Source organism: Microcebus murinus, chromosome 13 (assembly GCF_040939455.1).
Source record: "Microcebus murinus isolate Inina chromosome 13, M.murinus_Inina_mat1.0, whole genome shotgun sequence".
NCBI lineage: Eukaryota > Metazoa > Chordata > Mammalia > Primates > Cheirogaleidae > Microcebus > Microcebus murinus.
The window spans coordinates 58,608,217-58,623,462 of record NC_134116.1 but is presented as its reverse complement, the minus strand read 5'-3'; the positions used below and the strand labels follow the sequence as shown (position 1 = coordinate 58,623,462).

Sequence of the window (15,246 nt, the reverse complement as noted above, 5' to 3'; positions counted from 1 at the left end):
AGCTATGCTCAGGTCACTGCACTTCAGTCCAGATGACAGAACAAGACCCTGTCAAGAAAGAAGAGAAGAGAAGAGAAGAGAAGAGAAGAGAAGAGAAGAGAAGAGAAGAGAAGAGAAGAGAAGAGAAGAGAAGAGAAGAGAAGAGAAGAGAAGAGAAGAGAAGAGAAGAGAAGAGAAGAGAAGAGAAGAGAAGAGAAGGTAAAAAGAAAACAAAAACGGCATTCTTTCCCTTAATGTCTCATCTCTCTTTTGTAGCTACTATTCCATTTCTCTTTTCCTCTTCCTCATAAAACATTTCAAAAAAGTTGTCTACATATACCTACTCAACTTCTTCATTTTTTCATTCCCTAACCAAGCACCAAGTAAAACTGCTTTTTCAGGCTGGGCGCAGTGGCTCACACCTGTAATCCTAGCACTCTGGGAGGCTGAGGTGGGCGGATTACTCAAGGTCAGGAGTTCAAAACCAGCCTGAGCGAGACCCCGTTTCTACTATAAATAGAAAGAAATTAATTGGCCAACTAATATATATAGAAAAAAATAAGCCGGGCATGGTGGCACATGCCTATAGTCCCAGCTACTCGGGAGGCTGAGGCAGGAGGATCGCTTGAGCCCAGGAGTTTGAGGTTGCTGTGAGCTAGGCTGACACCACAGCGCTCACTCTAGCCTGGGCAACGAAGCGAGACTCTGCCTCAAACAACAACAACAACAAAACCTGCTTTTTCAGGTCATCAAAGTCATCCAGTGTTACAAATATTACATGGACCCTCCTCTCTATCCTCATCTTGATGGTTATCAAAGCAGCATTCAGCATAGTTGATCATTTGGTTTCCTTAAATATATTCCTGTCTTGGCTTTTATGGCACCATTTTCTCCTTAGTTTTTTCCTTCTGTCTTCTTTGCTGATTTCTCCTTTTTCTAACTTGATCGATACATGTTTGGGTTCTTTACACCAGGATCTTGCTTTTGTTTTCCCTCTCCTTTATTTCCATCCATACCTTTACTTTCCATGACCTCTTAAGATTGGTTTCAACATCGTTCTAAGTTGATGACTCCCCAATTATTAAGTCTAGATCCCTCTTCTGAATTCTAGACTCATTTATTCAGTTCCTGGTCTCCATTTCCACTAGAATTTTCTACTGAGTACTTTATTTAATGTCAAGACAGAATTTTTTTTTCTCCCAAACCTGTTTACAATCCACCCGTCCCCTCTAAATCATCCCCGTTTCAGTAAATCACTCTACTATCTACCTAATTCTTCCTTTTTTAATTTCAGCATATTATGGGGGTACAAATTTTAAGGTTTCAAATAATGACCTTGCCCCCTCACCCCACAAGTCTGAGCCTCAAGTGCGACCATCCCCCAGACGGTGCACATCTCACTCATTATGCATGTATATACCTATCTACCTAATTCTTTGACTCAGAAATAAAGGAAAAATATTTAATTTCCTAAATCAAATCAGTCAGCAATAATTGTTGATTCTATTTCCAAAATATATTTCAAACTCACTTTCTTGTCTCTACCCTGAACTAGAACACCATTATTTCTCACTGCAATTACAATACCAGCCTCCTAGATGATGTTGTGGCCAATTCATTCGTCACACTGCCTCAAAAGTAATTCCTTTTACTTCTGTTTTTGGTTATGATGGAGTAGCTTGTTAGAGATCAATGCTCACATTAAAAACAACTAAAAAAGCCAGACAAAATTAAAAACAAAAATGAAACAACCACCAAAACAAACTACCTGTTTATTAGTGTTATAGAGAAACTGCTAAGGAAACTAGAACTTGAGGGTCCAAAAATTCTGGAAGAAGAGGGAAGTAGAGAGATAAGATGATATTCTAAAATTGCTTTTCCCCTTAGAGTATTTGCTGATTTTTGCTGTGGAGCAGAAGGTTAAAAATATGGCCAAAGGATCCAGGAATGCTGCTGCTGGGAGGGAAAGGCTTCTTGAAGTCTCATAAGCTGGAAAGACAGAAACTGTAGACTCAAAGGTTTAGAATCCAACTGAAAAAGGTAGGCTTGAAAATGGAGCCTGACATATGGCAGGGTTTTCCCTCTAAATATGAGTCATATTCTTGTACAAGGCAGAAGGCTAAGAAGCAAAGCAGAAAATTTCTGAAAAAAGCAGAAAGCTTCTAAAAATCAGAGCCAAGTTTTGGAAGTTTTGAAATGCTAAGGAGACAATGATCAGAGACCATAACCTGCCAAGCACAGGTGCCTCAATGAACACTCCAAGAACTCGGTTGGAACCTTTCAAGCAGTGGTTCTCAAACATTGGTGTACATTAGAATCACCATGCAGGCTTGGTAAAACACAAATTGCTGGGCCTCAACTACACAGTTTCTCATTTGATAGGTCTAGGGTAGAACTCAAGAGTTGGCATTTCTAACAGGTTCCCAGGCGGTGCTGCTGCTAATCTGGGAACAACATCTTTACAAATAGTGGTATAATGAAATGCATCAACATTTGGACAATCTATAACTCTCATTGAACCAATGTTTTCCAAATGACCAACGGATGATGTTACAAAATTGTGCAGAGGTAAAAAACGATTAATTAGAAGTACAAGACAGACCAATGGATTTTAATGACTGAAAATTCACTGGTATGGTTTCAGATTCCACAAAGCAACTAATCTTTAAGAAACTACTCCTTTTTGAGTTCTGGTTTAGTAGCAATGAAGAATATTCACAACTGTCTGAAAAGACAAATAAAGTACTCTTTCCTTTCTCAGCTAACCATTTGTATAAAGTCATATTTTCTTCAAATATTCAAACAAAACAACATATCACAAGAAAATGAATGCAGAAGTTGATATAAGAATCAGGGCATTTTCTATGAAGCCAGACATTAGGGAGATGTGCAAAAATGTAAAATATTGTCACTATACTCACTAGTTTTTAAAAATTTCATTGTAGAAAATATGAATTTTAATAAATATTATGTTACTCATATTAACATACAACAAATTTAACATTTTAAAATGAATTAGATAAATATCTTAAAAATTTTCTCAGTTTTAATTTCTAGTATTGTAAATATTGATAGATAGAATCCATATAACAAAGTCTTTCTGGGTCTGAGACTAAAAAGTTTGATAACTGTTATTTTCATACAAAATGCATAACATTAAAAAAAATTATTTCAAATATCAAAGTAAGGCCTGAAAACCAAAATACAATTGAAACAGAGGAAAGCCAGATATCAGAAGTATCAGACAAGGGATTTGAAATAACTATGAATAATATAGTTAAGAAAACAGAGAAATGATGAGAAATATGCATAAAATTTTGAAGAATTTCACAGAGAACTGGATTCCATAAAAAAGAATCAACAAGAAATTTAGAAATGAAATTAAGAACTTAATAGGTTAAAGAGCAGATTAGACAGTATAGAAGGACAATCAACTAGAAAAAATTACTAAAAATAATCTACACAGAAAAGGAGGGAAATATACACAAGAGCATAAAAGACATATGAGACACAGTAAAAAAAAGTGGGAGTTGAAAATACACACTTCTGGAGTTTCAGAAGAGGAGAGTGGAAAAAAGATAAGAGACAATATTTGAACAGATTACCAATAATGAAGTATAATCTTCTAAAACGAATGAAAGAACGACATCATCCCATAGATTCAAGAAGCTCTACAAATCACAATCAGGATAAATGCAAAGAAAATGACACCAACTCATATCCAACAGAACTGCTGAAAATCAAAAGCAAAAGACACTCTCAAAAATGTTTTAAGGCCCTAGTATTACCTGAGGAGTAGCCAAAATAGTATTTTATTTCAGATTGTAATAACTCAAGAAAGTATGTCGTATTCTTTGAATAATCACTATAGAAATAGTGAAATAAATAAATAAATATATATATCAAGTTACTAAAGAAAAAAGTACATTAAAAAAAAAGAAGGAACCGAACAAGTCAAAAAACAGAAAAAAGAACATAGGTGAGTTAAATAGAAAACAAAAAGTAACATAAATATAAAATATATTGAAATATCAGTAGATACATTAAATGTAAAAGGACTGAATACTTGATGTCTAAAATTGTCATTGAAAAAAAACTCTGCATGTTGCTTAGAGGAGACAAACTTCAATAATTAAGATAAAGAAAGGCTGAAAGTAAAAAGATAGAAAAAATAAATCATGTAAGCACTAACCAAAAGAAACCAAAGCTATAAATAATTTTGGATAAAGTAGACTTTATGGCAAAAAGCATTACTACAGATTAAATGGGATATTTCAAAACAACTTTACATGGAAGACACAACAATCCTAAATCATTTGTTGCCCAAATCATTCCATCACCACAGGCAAAAAAAATAAATAAAAGACAAATCTAAACGAAAAAAACAGACAAATTCACAATCACAGAAGGCTTTACACCTATCTTAACAGATCAAAGGGCAGGTAGACAAGAAATCAGTAAGAATATAACATATCTGAACAATATAAACAACAAACTTTACTCACATATCTAGAAGACTAAATCCAATAACTGCAAAATAAGTGATCACAGTGTTTACCAAAACTGACCATATGCTAGATCACTGAAATCAGAGTACATTCTCTTCCCAAATGGAATTAAGCTAGAAATCAGTACTATAGAGATAACTACAAAATCCTCCATTGTTTGAAAATAAGGCAATGTATATCAAATAACACACAGGTCAAAGACAAAATCATAATGAAAATTACAGTATTTTGAACTGAATGATAGCTGAAGCCAATGATCTAAATCTTCATATCAAAAATTAGGAAAAGAACAGCAAATTAAATCCAAACATAGCAACAGAAAGGAAATAAGAATTAATTTGCAAATGGAGATTAATAAAGGATGATATAAATTAATAAATTATCTATATTGAGAATGAAAAAGTATAATAGCATTAAAACTGCAGATACTACAAACATTAACAAAGTAATATGAAGATATTATGAATAACCTCATAACAATAAATCTGAAATTTTAGGTGAAATGAACAAATTCCTATGAAAAAACTAACCAAAACTAAAATAAGAAGAAATAGAAATTTTGGAGTAGATATGTATCTTTTAAATAAATTAAGCCTGCAATTTTAAATCTTCCCACAAAGAAGTCTCTAAGCCCAGTTGGCTTCATTTGTGAATTCTTACAAATGTTTAAAAAAGAAACAAGACTTATCTTATACAAACATTGATAAAATAAAGAATGCTGCCCAATTTCTTTTAGGAGGCCACAGTAATTTCGATAGCAAAATTTATCAACCTTCCAAAAAAGCAAAATTACCAGTTAATTTTTCTCATAAATAGAGGCATTTTCCTCCCTTTAAATGGTAAGTATTTTTTATGTCCTGTATAGGAAATCTTTGCCTAGTCTATGCTGTTTTATATAGAAGTTTTATTGTTTTATCTTTCACATTTAGGTTTGTTAAATTAAATGAGCAGGAGGCCATTAGCCCAGGGCTGTCTCCATACTGTGAATTCCTACATAACAAATGCAACCTAATTTATAAGTACAAAAACAAACTGAAACTCAACTTAGACATATAACAAACAACTCAGCTTCAGCCAGTCACAGGCAGCCAACTCATCGCACCATGCCCAAACAAGGCAAATGTCTCATTACACCATGCCCCAATAGAGCAGATCCCTAGCTGTAGATAATCAGATGATTTCCCTACTTTGCTTCTGTGTCTGGTCTGTAAAAACTCATTGCTCACACTACTGGGGTTGGAGTGGGGGAAGGGGTGGGCATTCTCTGAACCTCTTCTGGTTCTGAGTGTTGTCCGATTCATGAATCATTCTTTGCTGAAACATATGTTCCTAAATTTAATTTGTCGTAAGTTTTTTTTTTTTAACGGGTTATAATCCATTAAGAATTAACTTTGCATATGGTGTGATGGTGGTCAAGATTAATTTTTCCCAAATGCACATATAGACAGATCAGTGCCACTGCCTTGACTCATGCTAAGACACCAGCAGTTCTACTCACCAATGTTTTTTGCACGATCAGTACAAAGTCAACACAGTGGTAAAGAAAAATAGCTATGATTTGTGTACCTTTCTGCCTATATGTTACATTTCAGTATAAAAATACTTAAAAATAAAAGTAAATAAATTGAGATTGAATCTAAAAAACATGATTTCTTAAAAGGTAAGTAGAATTAAACCACACTACTGACCAAAAGCTGACAGTAACTTCTCTTTGCATTTAGAACAAAGTTCAACTATTATACGGAAACTACAGTATTTCATTATCATAATGCATAACTAGTTTTCAAAATCTAGGCACGACCTCATCTTATGCTACCTCTCCTCTTGCCAATTACACTGCACACTAGTTTTCTTTCAGATCCTTAAACACACTAACTTCTTCCTTCATCAGCACCTTTGCACATGCTGGCCCATGTACTTTCCTTCCACTTTTCATATAGCTACCTCTTTCTTATCCTTTAGGTCTCTTCAAAGAGGTTTGCCCAGTCACGTTAGATAAAGTTGCCTCTCCCCCATATTGTATATCGCAGTCCAATATACTGTTACTGTACTTATTACAACTTCAAATAGGTTTATTTATCTGCCCCTCCATTAGAATGTATGCTTCCATGGGGACAGGGATCTAGTTATCTTGTTTCAGAATTATACTTTTTGAATTAATAAAAAAATACTTTTAGGTTGTTTCATATAAATCTAATAAGTCTCTTAAAATTTTGATATGATTATTTAATGTGTCAATTATCACTCCCAATTCTATTTTACCTGCCAATTTGATTGCCTTCTTTTTATCCATTTGCTTATTTATTCACTCATCCAAAGAAACTTATTTATTTATTTATTTTGGCATATGATAGGGGTACAGATTTTAAGGTTTCAATAAATGCCCCTTTCCCCCTCCCCCTGCAAGTCTGAGTCTCCAGCATGACCATTCCCCGGACGGTGCACATCTCACTCATTATGTATGTATAGAGTTTATTATATGTCAGCCATATATATAGGTTATAAAGATGAATAACTTATGTTCTTTATTTTTAAGGATCTTACCATCTATCAAGGGAAAAAAATCAATGCATGATAAAATAAAATTATTTCTTTAACAAAAAATTAATTAACTCAAATATAAAACCTTAAATCTAACTAAAATGTTGAAATGAAGGGAAAAGAAAGATGAGTCCTCTGAAACAGTCTAGTACATCTATCAAAAAAAGAAATAAAACTAATTAAGCATCACTTTTGCTTAGTAAATCCATGTTGATTCTTGACAATTACATCTTTCTTTTTCTAAATATTAAATATTTACAAATTTTAAAATGTACTGTAATAAATTTTAATGTTACAATTTAATATATTTTAAAATATATTAAAAATACATTTTTAAATATTTTAATATAAATTTCATATTATATTAAAGAAGAGTGAGAAAACTGTATGTTTACTGATAGGGGTATAAATAGAAAAAGGCTGAGAATTTCCTCACTGCAGGCAAGAAGATTTCATCTAAATGTAAGGAAGAACTTTCTAGTAGTTAGAGCTGCCTACCAGTAGAGTGGGCTGCCTTATAAAACAGAAAGCTGTCCATCACTAAAAGTCTTTAAAGAGAGCTAACAGAACATTTTCTGCAGGATGTAGTAGAAACTCCTGATTTAGGAAGCAGCACTGATCAGATCATTGCCTCTCAAACTATGGCAAAGAAGTACTTTTAACTTTTAATTAGCATGGACCAATAGTTTTACATGATACAAAGAATCACACATTTAGATAACACAATGTCAAATTATTATAAAGGTTTCTAAATGTTTGCTTTTTATTTCTGTGTTTAACTTGTTGCACTCAGGTAACAACAAACTATGGCCTAGCAATAATAGGCAAACTACACTTTGAAATCTCTGCAGTCCTATGGTTTTTCGAATTTTCCTAGTCTGTCTTCTCCCCTTTTCTATAAACTGGGTATTTATATCAAACTACTAATGTCATAACAATTAACCTCTTTCTTCTGCAATTTAAGAAAAGCAGTAACTTAAAAGATACTAGCTCAAAAGCATTAGATCAAGGACCTGAGAATTTTTTTACTATATTAATTTTTTATCTCAATAAATTAAAAAAGCAAAATTTACTTTTTACCAAAATACATTTGAATGCTCATTTAAAACTAGCTACAAAAAAATTTATTTTCAGCCATTTCCCACACCTAATTTTCTGGTGTCACTTTCTTTACATAAGCTGATAATGAAATGTGTAAGAAATTACAGATGATCACACATTTGAAGTTCCAAATTTATTCTACCAGCTGGTAGCAAAACCAACAGAAAAGTTACTTGGGGCTGCAGTGGGGGAACATATTCATGAATTTCAGAAGCATTAGGTAGGGGATTTAAGTATTTGCAACCACCTATAACACCCAGTAATGACTTGGCCAAAGCAAATATAGTGAGGAGGCAAAATTAAGAGTTGTCTGTTCTCATACTTCCCCAAATGCTCCTGGCTTTCTCTCTCCAAAGGCAATGAGACATTTTTGTTTAAAATCTGTTATCTTCTCCCCATTATAAACAAAACAACTTTCCTTCTCAAAAGATAATTTTAAGATTTATGAGCTATCATCTCCTAACTCTATCATACACAGTAGTTCCAATATTCCATAATTCACTACACTTCTACTAGAGCAGGAGTTCTTACCTGTGAGTATCTGTATCTGGGTTTTAGGAAGTCTGTGAACTCTCTGAAACTCCACATGCCTTTCTTTAAGTTTTGGGTGAATGAGCAATTATACGAGAAAAAATGTCCACAGTTGTCAATACATTCTTAGAAGGTACAACAGTCCAAATTATGAGCACCTTTCTTAAGTTAAAAATGCAACTTGAAGAGAATCATAGGGTGCAAGCTCTTCATTAGTTGTACGCGTATAAAAAAGGTTATTAAGTCATGTAAACAAAGAGGACTTTAGAAATAAATCTCTTCATTTTGGAGATGATAAAACTCACATTTGGAGAAGTTAAGGGAGTGTTTGAGGCCACAATGCTGGCTGGAAGGCAGAAGCCAGAAAAAAATGCTGGCCTCCTGCTCGTGGGTCCATTCTCTCACATCCAGCTACCACACAGGGCCAGACAGGAGTAAAGCACACGACAGTGAACAATCCCACCTCTGCTAAACATACCTTCTCAGAATAAATCATGTAATTCTTTAAACACTACTGGCTCATAAGATGCATAAATATTTTTTGTTTTACTAAAGGCATCTAAAAATCATACTCTTAGATACATTTTAGAATTTGCTTCCTTGCCAGCAGGCACAATGAACAACTTGTCAATCATCTGACAGACATGAGTGCTTGATCCTACTGCAATCAATCAGAGAAGGGCATTCACTTGACCTAGAAGGGACACAGGATGTTTAGGAGACACAGAGCTTCAAGGAGGCACTTAAACACATTTCTTTCTCAGTCAATTACTCTGAAAGCCCACAATACAAAGTAAATTAGTTGAGTGGATTTTTCAGTAACTGTTGAAGCTGTTTAGAAATTTTAAGCAAAACCTCTTTTCAAAGTTTATTCTCATGTTTATTCACACTAAAGAACAGCAAGTGCAAAAAACCAACAGAGATGATGCCTAGTGAAAAGAATTTTTATAGTAAGTAATTAAGTGAGAATGCGGAAAAAGAATGCCTTATTTTGGTGTCAGTAAGGATGGATAGGAATCCAAAATTTGTTTTTAGTTTTGTTCAAAATAATTAGAAAATTGAAAGTCTATAAATAGGAATCCAAGAAACCCTTCACTTTCCTCCCCCCCTTTGACTTCTGAAATACAGTGCAACTTTCTACCATCTGTTATTTTAAAGCAGAAACAGTAATGAACATATGGGCTTTCTCTCTCAAGCAGCTGTAGTGTAGTTAAAGTTATAATAATTGTCTTTCTGTAAGATAAATTTACATTAAAAACCTGGCCAGTTAAAAACAAATGGCTCAGCCTCAGAGCCTTCCAGAATAAAATTAAGAAATTTAGAATCATCTATGACATATTACATTCATAGATTTAGAGGAAATCCTCTAACTCCTGTGCTTTTATATTTAGGGTTAAATAAATATAATTCATGGTGCCCAAATCAGTTTATATAATCAAAGAGCTCACAACTCATGTTTTCTTTCTTGATAAAAATGGTAGGAGCATTAAATAGGTTCAGATGCTCTTATAAAAAACAGCAACTAAGTTCTTGAAAGCTTTTAATATAAATCCATTACTTCTGTGTGTCACTGAACTCTCCAACCTAAAGGCTTATTTATTTATAATAAAAATCATAATACATGTAGCACATAAACTTCTATCTCAACTATGTATCATTTCTGAGTTTAAGTAAACTGAAAGGAATTCACAGCATATTGTGATCCACGTATGATGAAAAATAGGAATTCTACCTACCTTTATCTGGGTGATTCAAAATCATGATTCTCCTATGAGCTGTTCTAATCTTGGCCTTGCCAGCAGATGGGCTGTAAAAAGAAATTAACGTGCTTATAATAAATAGTGCCAAATGCAGATTATAAATTAACAAGTTTATATGGGTTTCAAGAAATTAAAACCTAATGAGAATTTCACCATCTTGTGGACAAATATGAAATTACAGTTTTTCACTTAATTCCACTATCAAAACAAATCACTGATTCAATGCTGTATGTGTTTTTCTTCAGTCCTTTGTATGCCAGTCCCTAGTCTCAATAATTTAAAAAATAAAAGACAATATATAGGTCCGGAAAGTCTTAGTCTGTAGACTGTATTGTGAGTTTGAAAACTTACACTTCTAAGTTATTTTGGGGGAAGGCAGTGTATATAGTGTATTAGACAAGTATTTGGATTTCAGAGCTAGACTGCTGGATTTTAATCCTAGCATTGTCATTTCGGATTGGGTAACCTTTTTCAAATTTTTAACTGCTTCGTGCTTCAGCTTCCACACTGTAAAATAGAGCTAGCAATAACAAATTCCTCATAGAGCAATAGTAAGGCTTAAATGAGCTAATGCCTATCAAGTGCTAGAACAGTACTTGGCATGCAGCAAGTGTTCCATCATAGTTATCTTTTATTTTTATCTTTCAGAGGATCTCAAAACGCCTTATATCTCACAGTTTATTTAGCTTTGTGAGAAACCTGTGGTAAAAGCTTGGTTGTTAAAGCCTATGCTTTACACAAAATTAAAGTAGAAAATTAAATAAACCTAAAATTATTTTGGTAAAAGCTAATTTATCCAGTATTGGCAATGTTTTTCATTTAGCACATTTTCTAGACAAGGAAAAAAAAATAACACTAACAACAACAAAATCCTACTCTTGCTACTTAATAGCTATGCTATTTTATCTAAGCTACTTAGCTTTTCTGGGCCTCAAATAGGGATAATAGCTCGGTTCAAGTATGGGGTAGTTGTAAAGATCAACAGAATGTAATTTGCATAGATGAACCACACTGCAGTGGCTAAAAGCAGGCACATTTAGAGTTCTTCAGATACGGGTTCAAAATCCTGATTCTCCCACTCATTGCCTATGAAACTTTTTCTTGCTGACTTAAACTCTTAAGTTATAATTTTCTCATATGTAAAATGCATATAATAAAATCTACCTCCCAGGATTATTTGAAAGATAAACTAGATGATGTAAGTAAAAAGATTAGCATTACCTAGCATAATCAGTGTTCAAATAGAAGTTGTTATTAGGATGTAAAGGATGCTTATCAAAATTTATTATGTATTTCCTACTTTTAAAAAATAAAGCATAATATAAATAACTTAAACTTTAACATTCCTTGAATGACTCAGAGCATTATCATGATTAAACACAAAGAAACTCTCAAGGTCTGTAGTGGTTTGCTGCTTCTGTCTGTTTTGAATAGTGCCTCTCCCTTGCTATCAGCTGTCAATCCTTGATTTTGTTAGTGTTCTAGTCTTTAGCAGTTTCTTGCCAGTTACTTGCCACCTCTAATCTTTGGGTAAATGCCAGTTCACTAAGTATATTAAAATGTGCTATTAATTGCTTAATAAGCATATAAAATATTCTTTCATGAATAAAATGAATAAGTCTTTTCATATAAGGACTTAACGGTATTCCTTTTGGCTGTTTACAGAAGTCTTTGGGGGACCATATCAAACTTATTGTTTGGCTTGTAGGTAACTACCTGATAGACACTCAAACATTGTCCAGTTACAAAGACCACTGAACTTTGAGAATGTAACCATTAAACATTGTGTCGGGGATACGAACACCATATTGTTTAATTGTCTATTAAGAAATGAAAAACAATTGTAGGTATGTGGCTTTATTTCTGAGTTCTCCATTCTGTTCCATTAGATCAATGTGTCTATTTTTACACTTGTACCATGCTGTTTGGGTTACTATAGCCTTGCAGTATAATTTGAAGTCAGGTAATGTAATGCTTCTAGCTTTGTTCTTTTTACTTGGGATTGCTTTGGCTATTCAGGCTCTTTTTTGGTTCCATACGGATTTTAGGATTGTTAATGTAATTCTGTGAAAAATGATATTGTATTTTGATAGGAATTGTATTGAATCTGTAGGCTGCCCAAAGTTATGGTCATTTTAACAATACTGATTCTTCCAATCCATGAGCCTGGATGTTTTTCCATTTATTTGTGTCACCTACAATTTCTTTCATCATTTTTTTTTTTAAAGCCAGTCAAATTTAGCAGTAGGGGGTTGAATACCAACTTTAGTGACACTAATGTTAATAAGTTCTGATAACCCACTACCATCGGACCAGCCTCTTTCATCATTATTTTGTATTTTCCTTATAGAGATCTTATACTTTCTTGGATAAATGTATTCTTAGGTATTTTATTTTATTTTTTGTAGCTACTGTAAATGGAATTGAGTTGTCATTATTGGTATATATAAATGCTACTGATTTTTTGTACATTGATTTTGTATCCTAAAATTTTACTAAATTCATATATCAAAACAAGGAGTCTTTTGGAGGAGTCTTTAGCATTTTCTAGGTATATCATATCTTCAGCAAAAGAGATAATTTGACTTCCTCTTTTACAATTTGGATGCCTTTTATTTCTTTCTCTTGCTTGACTTTTCTGGCTAGGACTTCCAGAACTACGTGGAATAAAAGTGGTGACAGTGGGCATCCTTGTCTTGTTCCAATTCTTATTGGGAATGATTTCAACTTTTCCCCATTTAGTATGATGTTGGCTATGGGTTTGTCATATATGGCTTTTATTATTCTGAAGTATGATCCTTTATGCCTAGTTTCTTGAAGACTTTTATCATGAAGGATGCTAAATTTTATCAAATGCTTTTTCTGCATCTATCGAAATGATCATATGAGTTTTGTTTTTAATTCTGTTTATGTAGTGAATCATATTTATTTATTTGCATATAGTGAACCATCCTTGCACCCCTGGAATAAAACCCACATGATTGTCGTGTATTATCTTTTTGATGTGCTGTTGGATTCTGTTTGCTAGTATTTTGTTGAGGATTTTTGCATCTATGTTCATCAAGGATGTTGGTCTGTAGCTTTTTTGTTTTTGTTGTTGTGTCCTTGCCTGGCTTTGGTATCAGGGTGACAGTGGCCTCACAGAAGGAGTTAGAGAGGAGTCCCTCTTCCTCAATTTTTTAGAACAGTTTCCATTAGAAAGAACTGGTAGCAACTCTTTGTATGTCTAGCAGAATTCAGCTGCAAATCCATGTAGTCTTGGAGAATATTTTTCTTGGGAAACTGTTTATTACTGATTCAATCTCACTACTTGTTATTGGTCTGTTCCAGATGTCTATTTCTTCTTGGTTCAATTTGGGAGGTTTTATGTTTCCAGGAATTTATCCATTCCCTCTAGGTTTTCTAGTTTGTGAGTGTAGAGATGTTCATAGTAGTTTCTGGTGATCTTTCATATTTCTCTGGTATCAATTGTAATGTCATTTTTTATTTCTCATTGCACTTAATTCAGTCTTTTCTTGGTTTAGCTAGCTAGTGATCTATCAATTTTGTTTATTAATATATTTTCAAAGAACCAATTTTTTCTTTCATTAATTCTTTGTATTATTTTTTGGTCTCAATTTCATTTGGTTTTGCTCTGATCTTTGTTATTTCTTTTCCTCTCCTGGCTTTGGGTTTGGTTTGTTCTTATTTTCCTAATTCCTTGGTATGCCTCATACTTTAAAAAATTCAGTATGATTTAGTTTTCTGTGGCTAATATACACTTATCATTCCATTTTTTGGTGCTCTATAGAACTTCTTTCCTTTATTAGTTATGTTATAGCATAACTAATATATTATATATTAGTTATTCTATATATATTTAATATGTCTCCCTAGGTAGATTCTCAATTACTTAAGGGTAGAAGCTATGATGTGCATCTTAAAATAGCATTTAGGATTGTACATGTAACGGGTGCTTAATGCATTTTATATCATCCTCCAAGAAAAAATGATGATAAAAAGGTAAGCTCCTTAAAAAAACAAAGGCTCTACATTAGTAATACTAACATTATAAAGGATCGTATTGAAAAAAATTTTGAAGTTAAAAAAGAGCTTTAAAAACCTTATTTCAGGCCGGGCGCTGTGGCTCACGCCTGTAATCCTAGCTCTTGGGAGGCCGAGGCGGGCGGATTGCTCAAGGTCAGGAGTTCAAAACCAGCCTGAGCAAGAGCGAGACCCCGTCTCTACTATAAATAGAAAGAAATTAATTGGCCAACTGATATATATATAAAAAAATTAGCCGGGCATGGTGGCGCATGCCTGTAGTCCCAGCTACTTGGGAGGCTGAGGCAGGAGGATTGCTTGAGCCCAGGAGTTTGAGGTTGCTGTGAGCTAAGCTGACGCCACGGCACTCACTCTAGCCTAGGCAAGAAAGCGAGACTCTGTCTCAAAAAAAAAAAAAAAAAAAAAAACCTTATTTCATGAAGTTAATTAAATGAGGCCCACTAGATAAAATAAAAATTCACTAAAACCCCAAATTCTGCTGTACATTTTTTGAGGATAAGTTGCATATTAGTCTAGATAACTAAGTTTTAATTGAGCACATAAAACAAAATCTGAAAATTACTTCAGCCAAAATTATACTTGAAAATCAATTACATAGCCTATAAAAAATAGTGCATATGGTTTTATACCTAAAACTCCATAAAGTATTATGTACACTGAGGTCTGCCAATCGCTGGACTAGATTAAAGTAAAAAATACGAAGAAGGTTCTTATGCGTAAGTGTGGACATTCAAAACATTCTATTTTTAAGATAATAATTATCTGACTCCTAGTGATGAGCT

General features: G+C 33.4%; 1 protein-coding gene across 1 annotated transcript in view; it reads right to left on the bottom strand.

The window, feature by feature from the left end:
- Nucleotides 1–15,246, bottom strand: part of DNAJC15 (DnaJ heat shock protein family (Hsp40) member C15) — a 78,345-nt gene that overhangs the window by 17,057 nt on the left and 46,042 nt on the right. Inside the window, exon 5 of the mRNA XM_012761027.3 lies at nt 10,397–10,467. Within this exon, the coding sequence (XP_012616481.1) occupies nt 10,397–10,467 (71 nt within the window). The remainder of the gene's footprint in view (nt 1–10,396; nt 10,468–15,246) is intronic.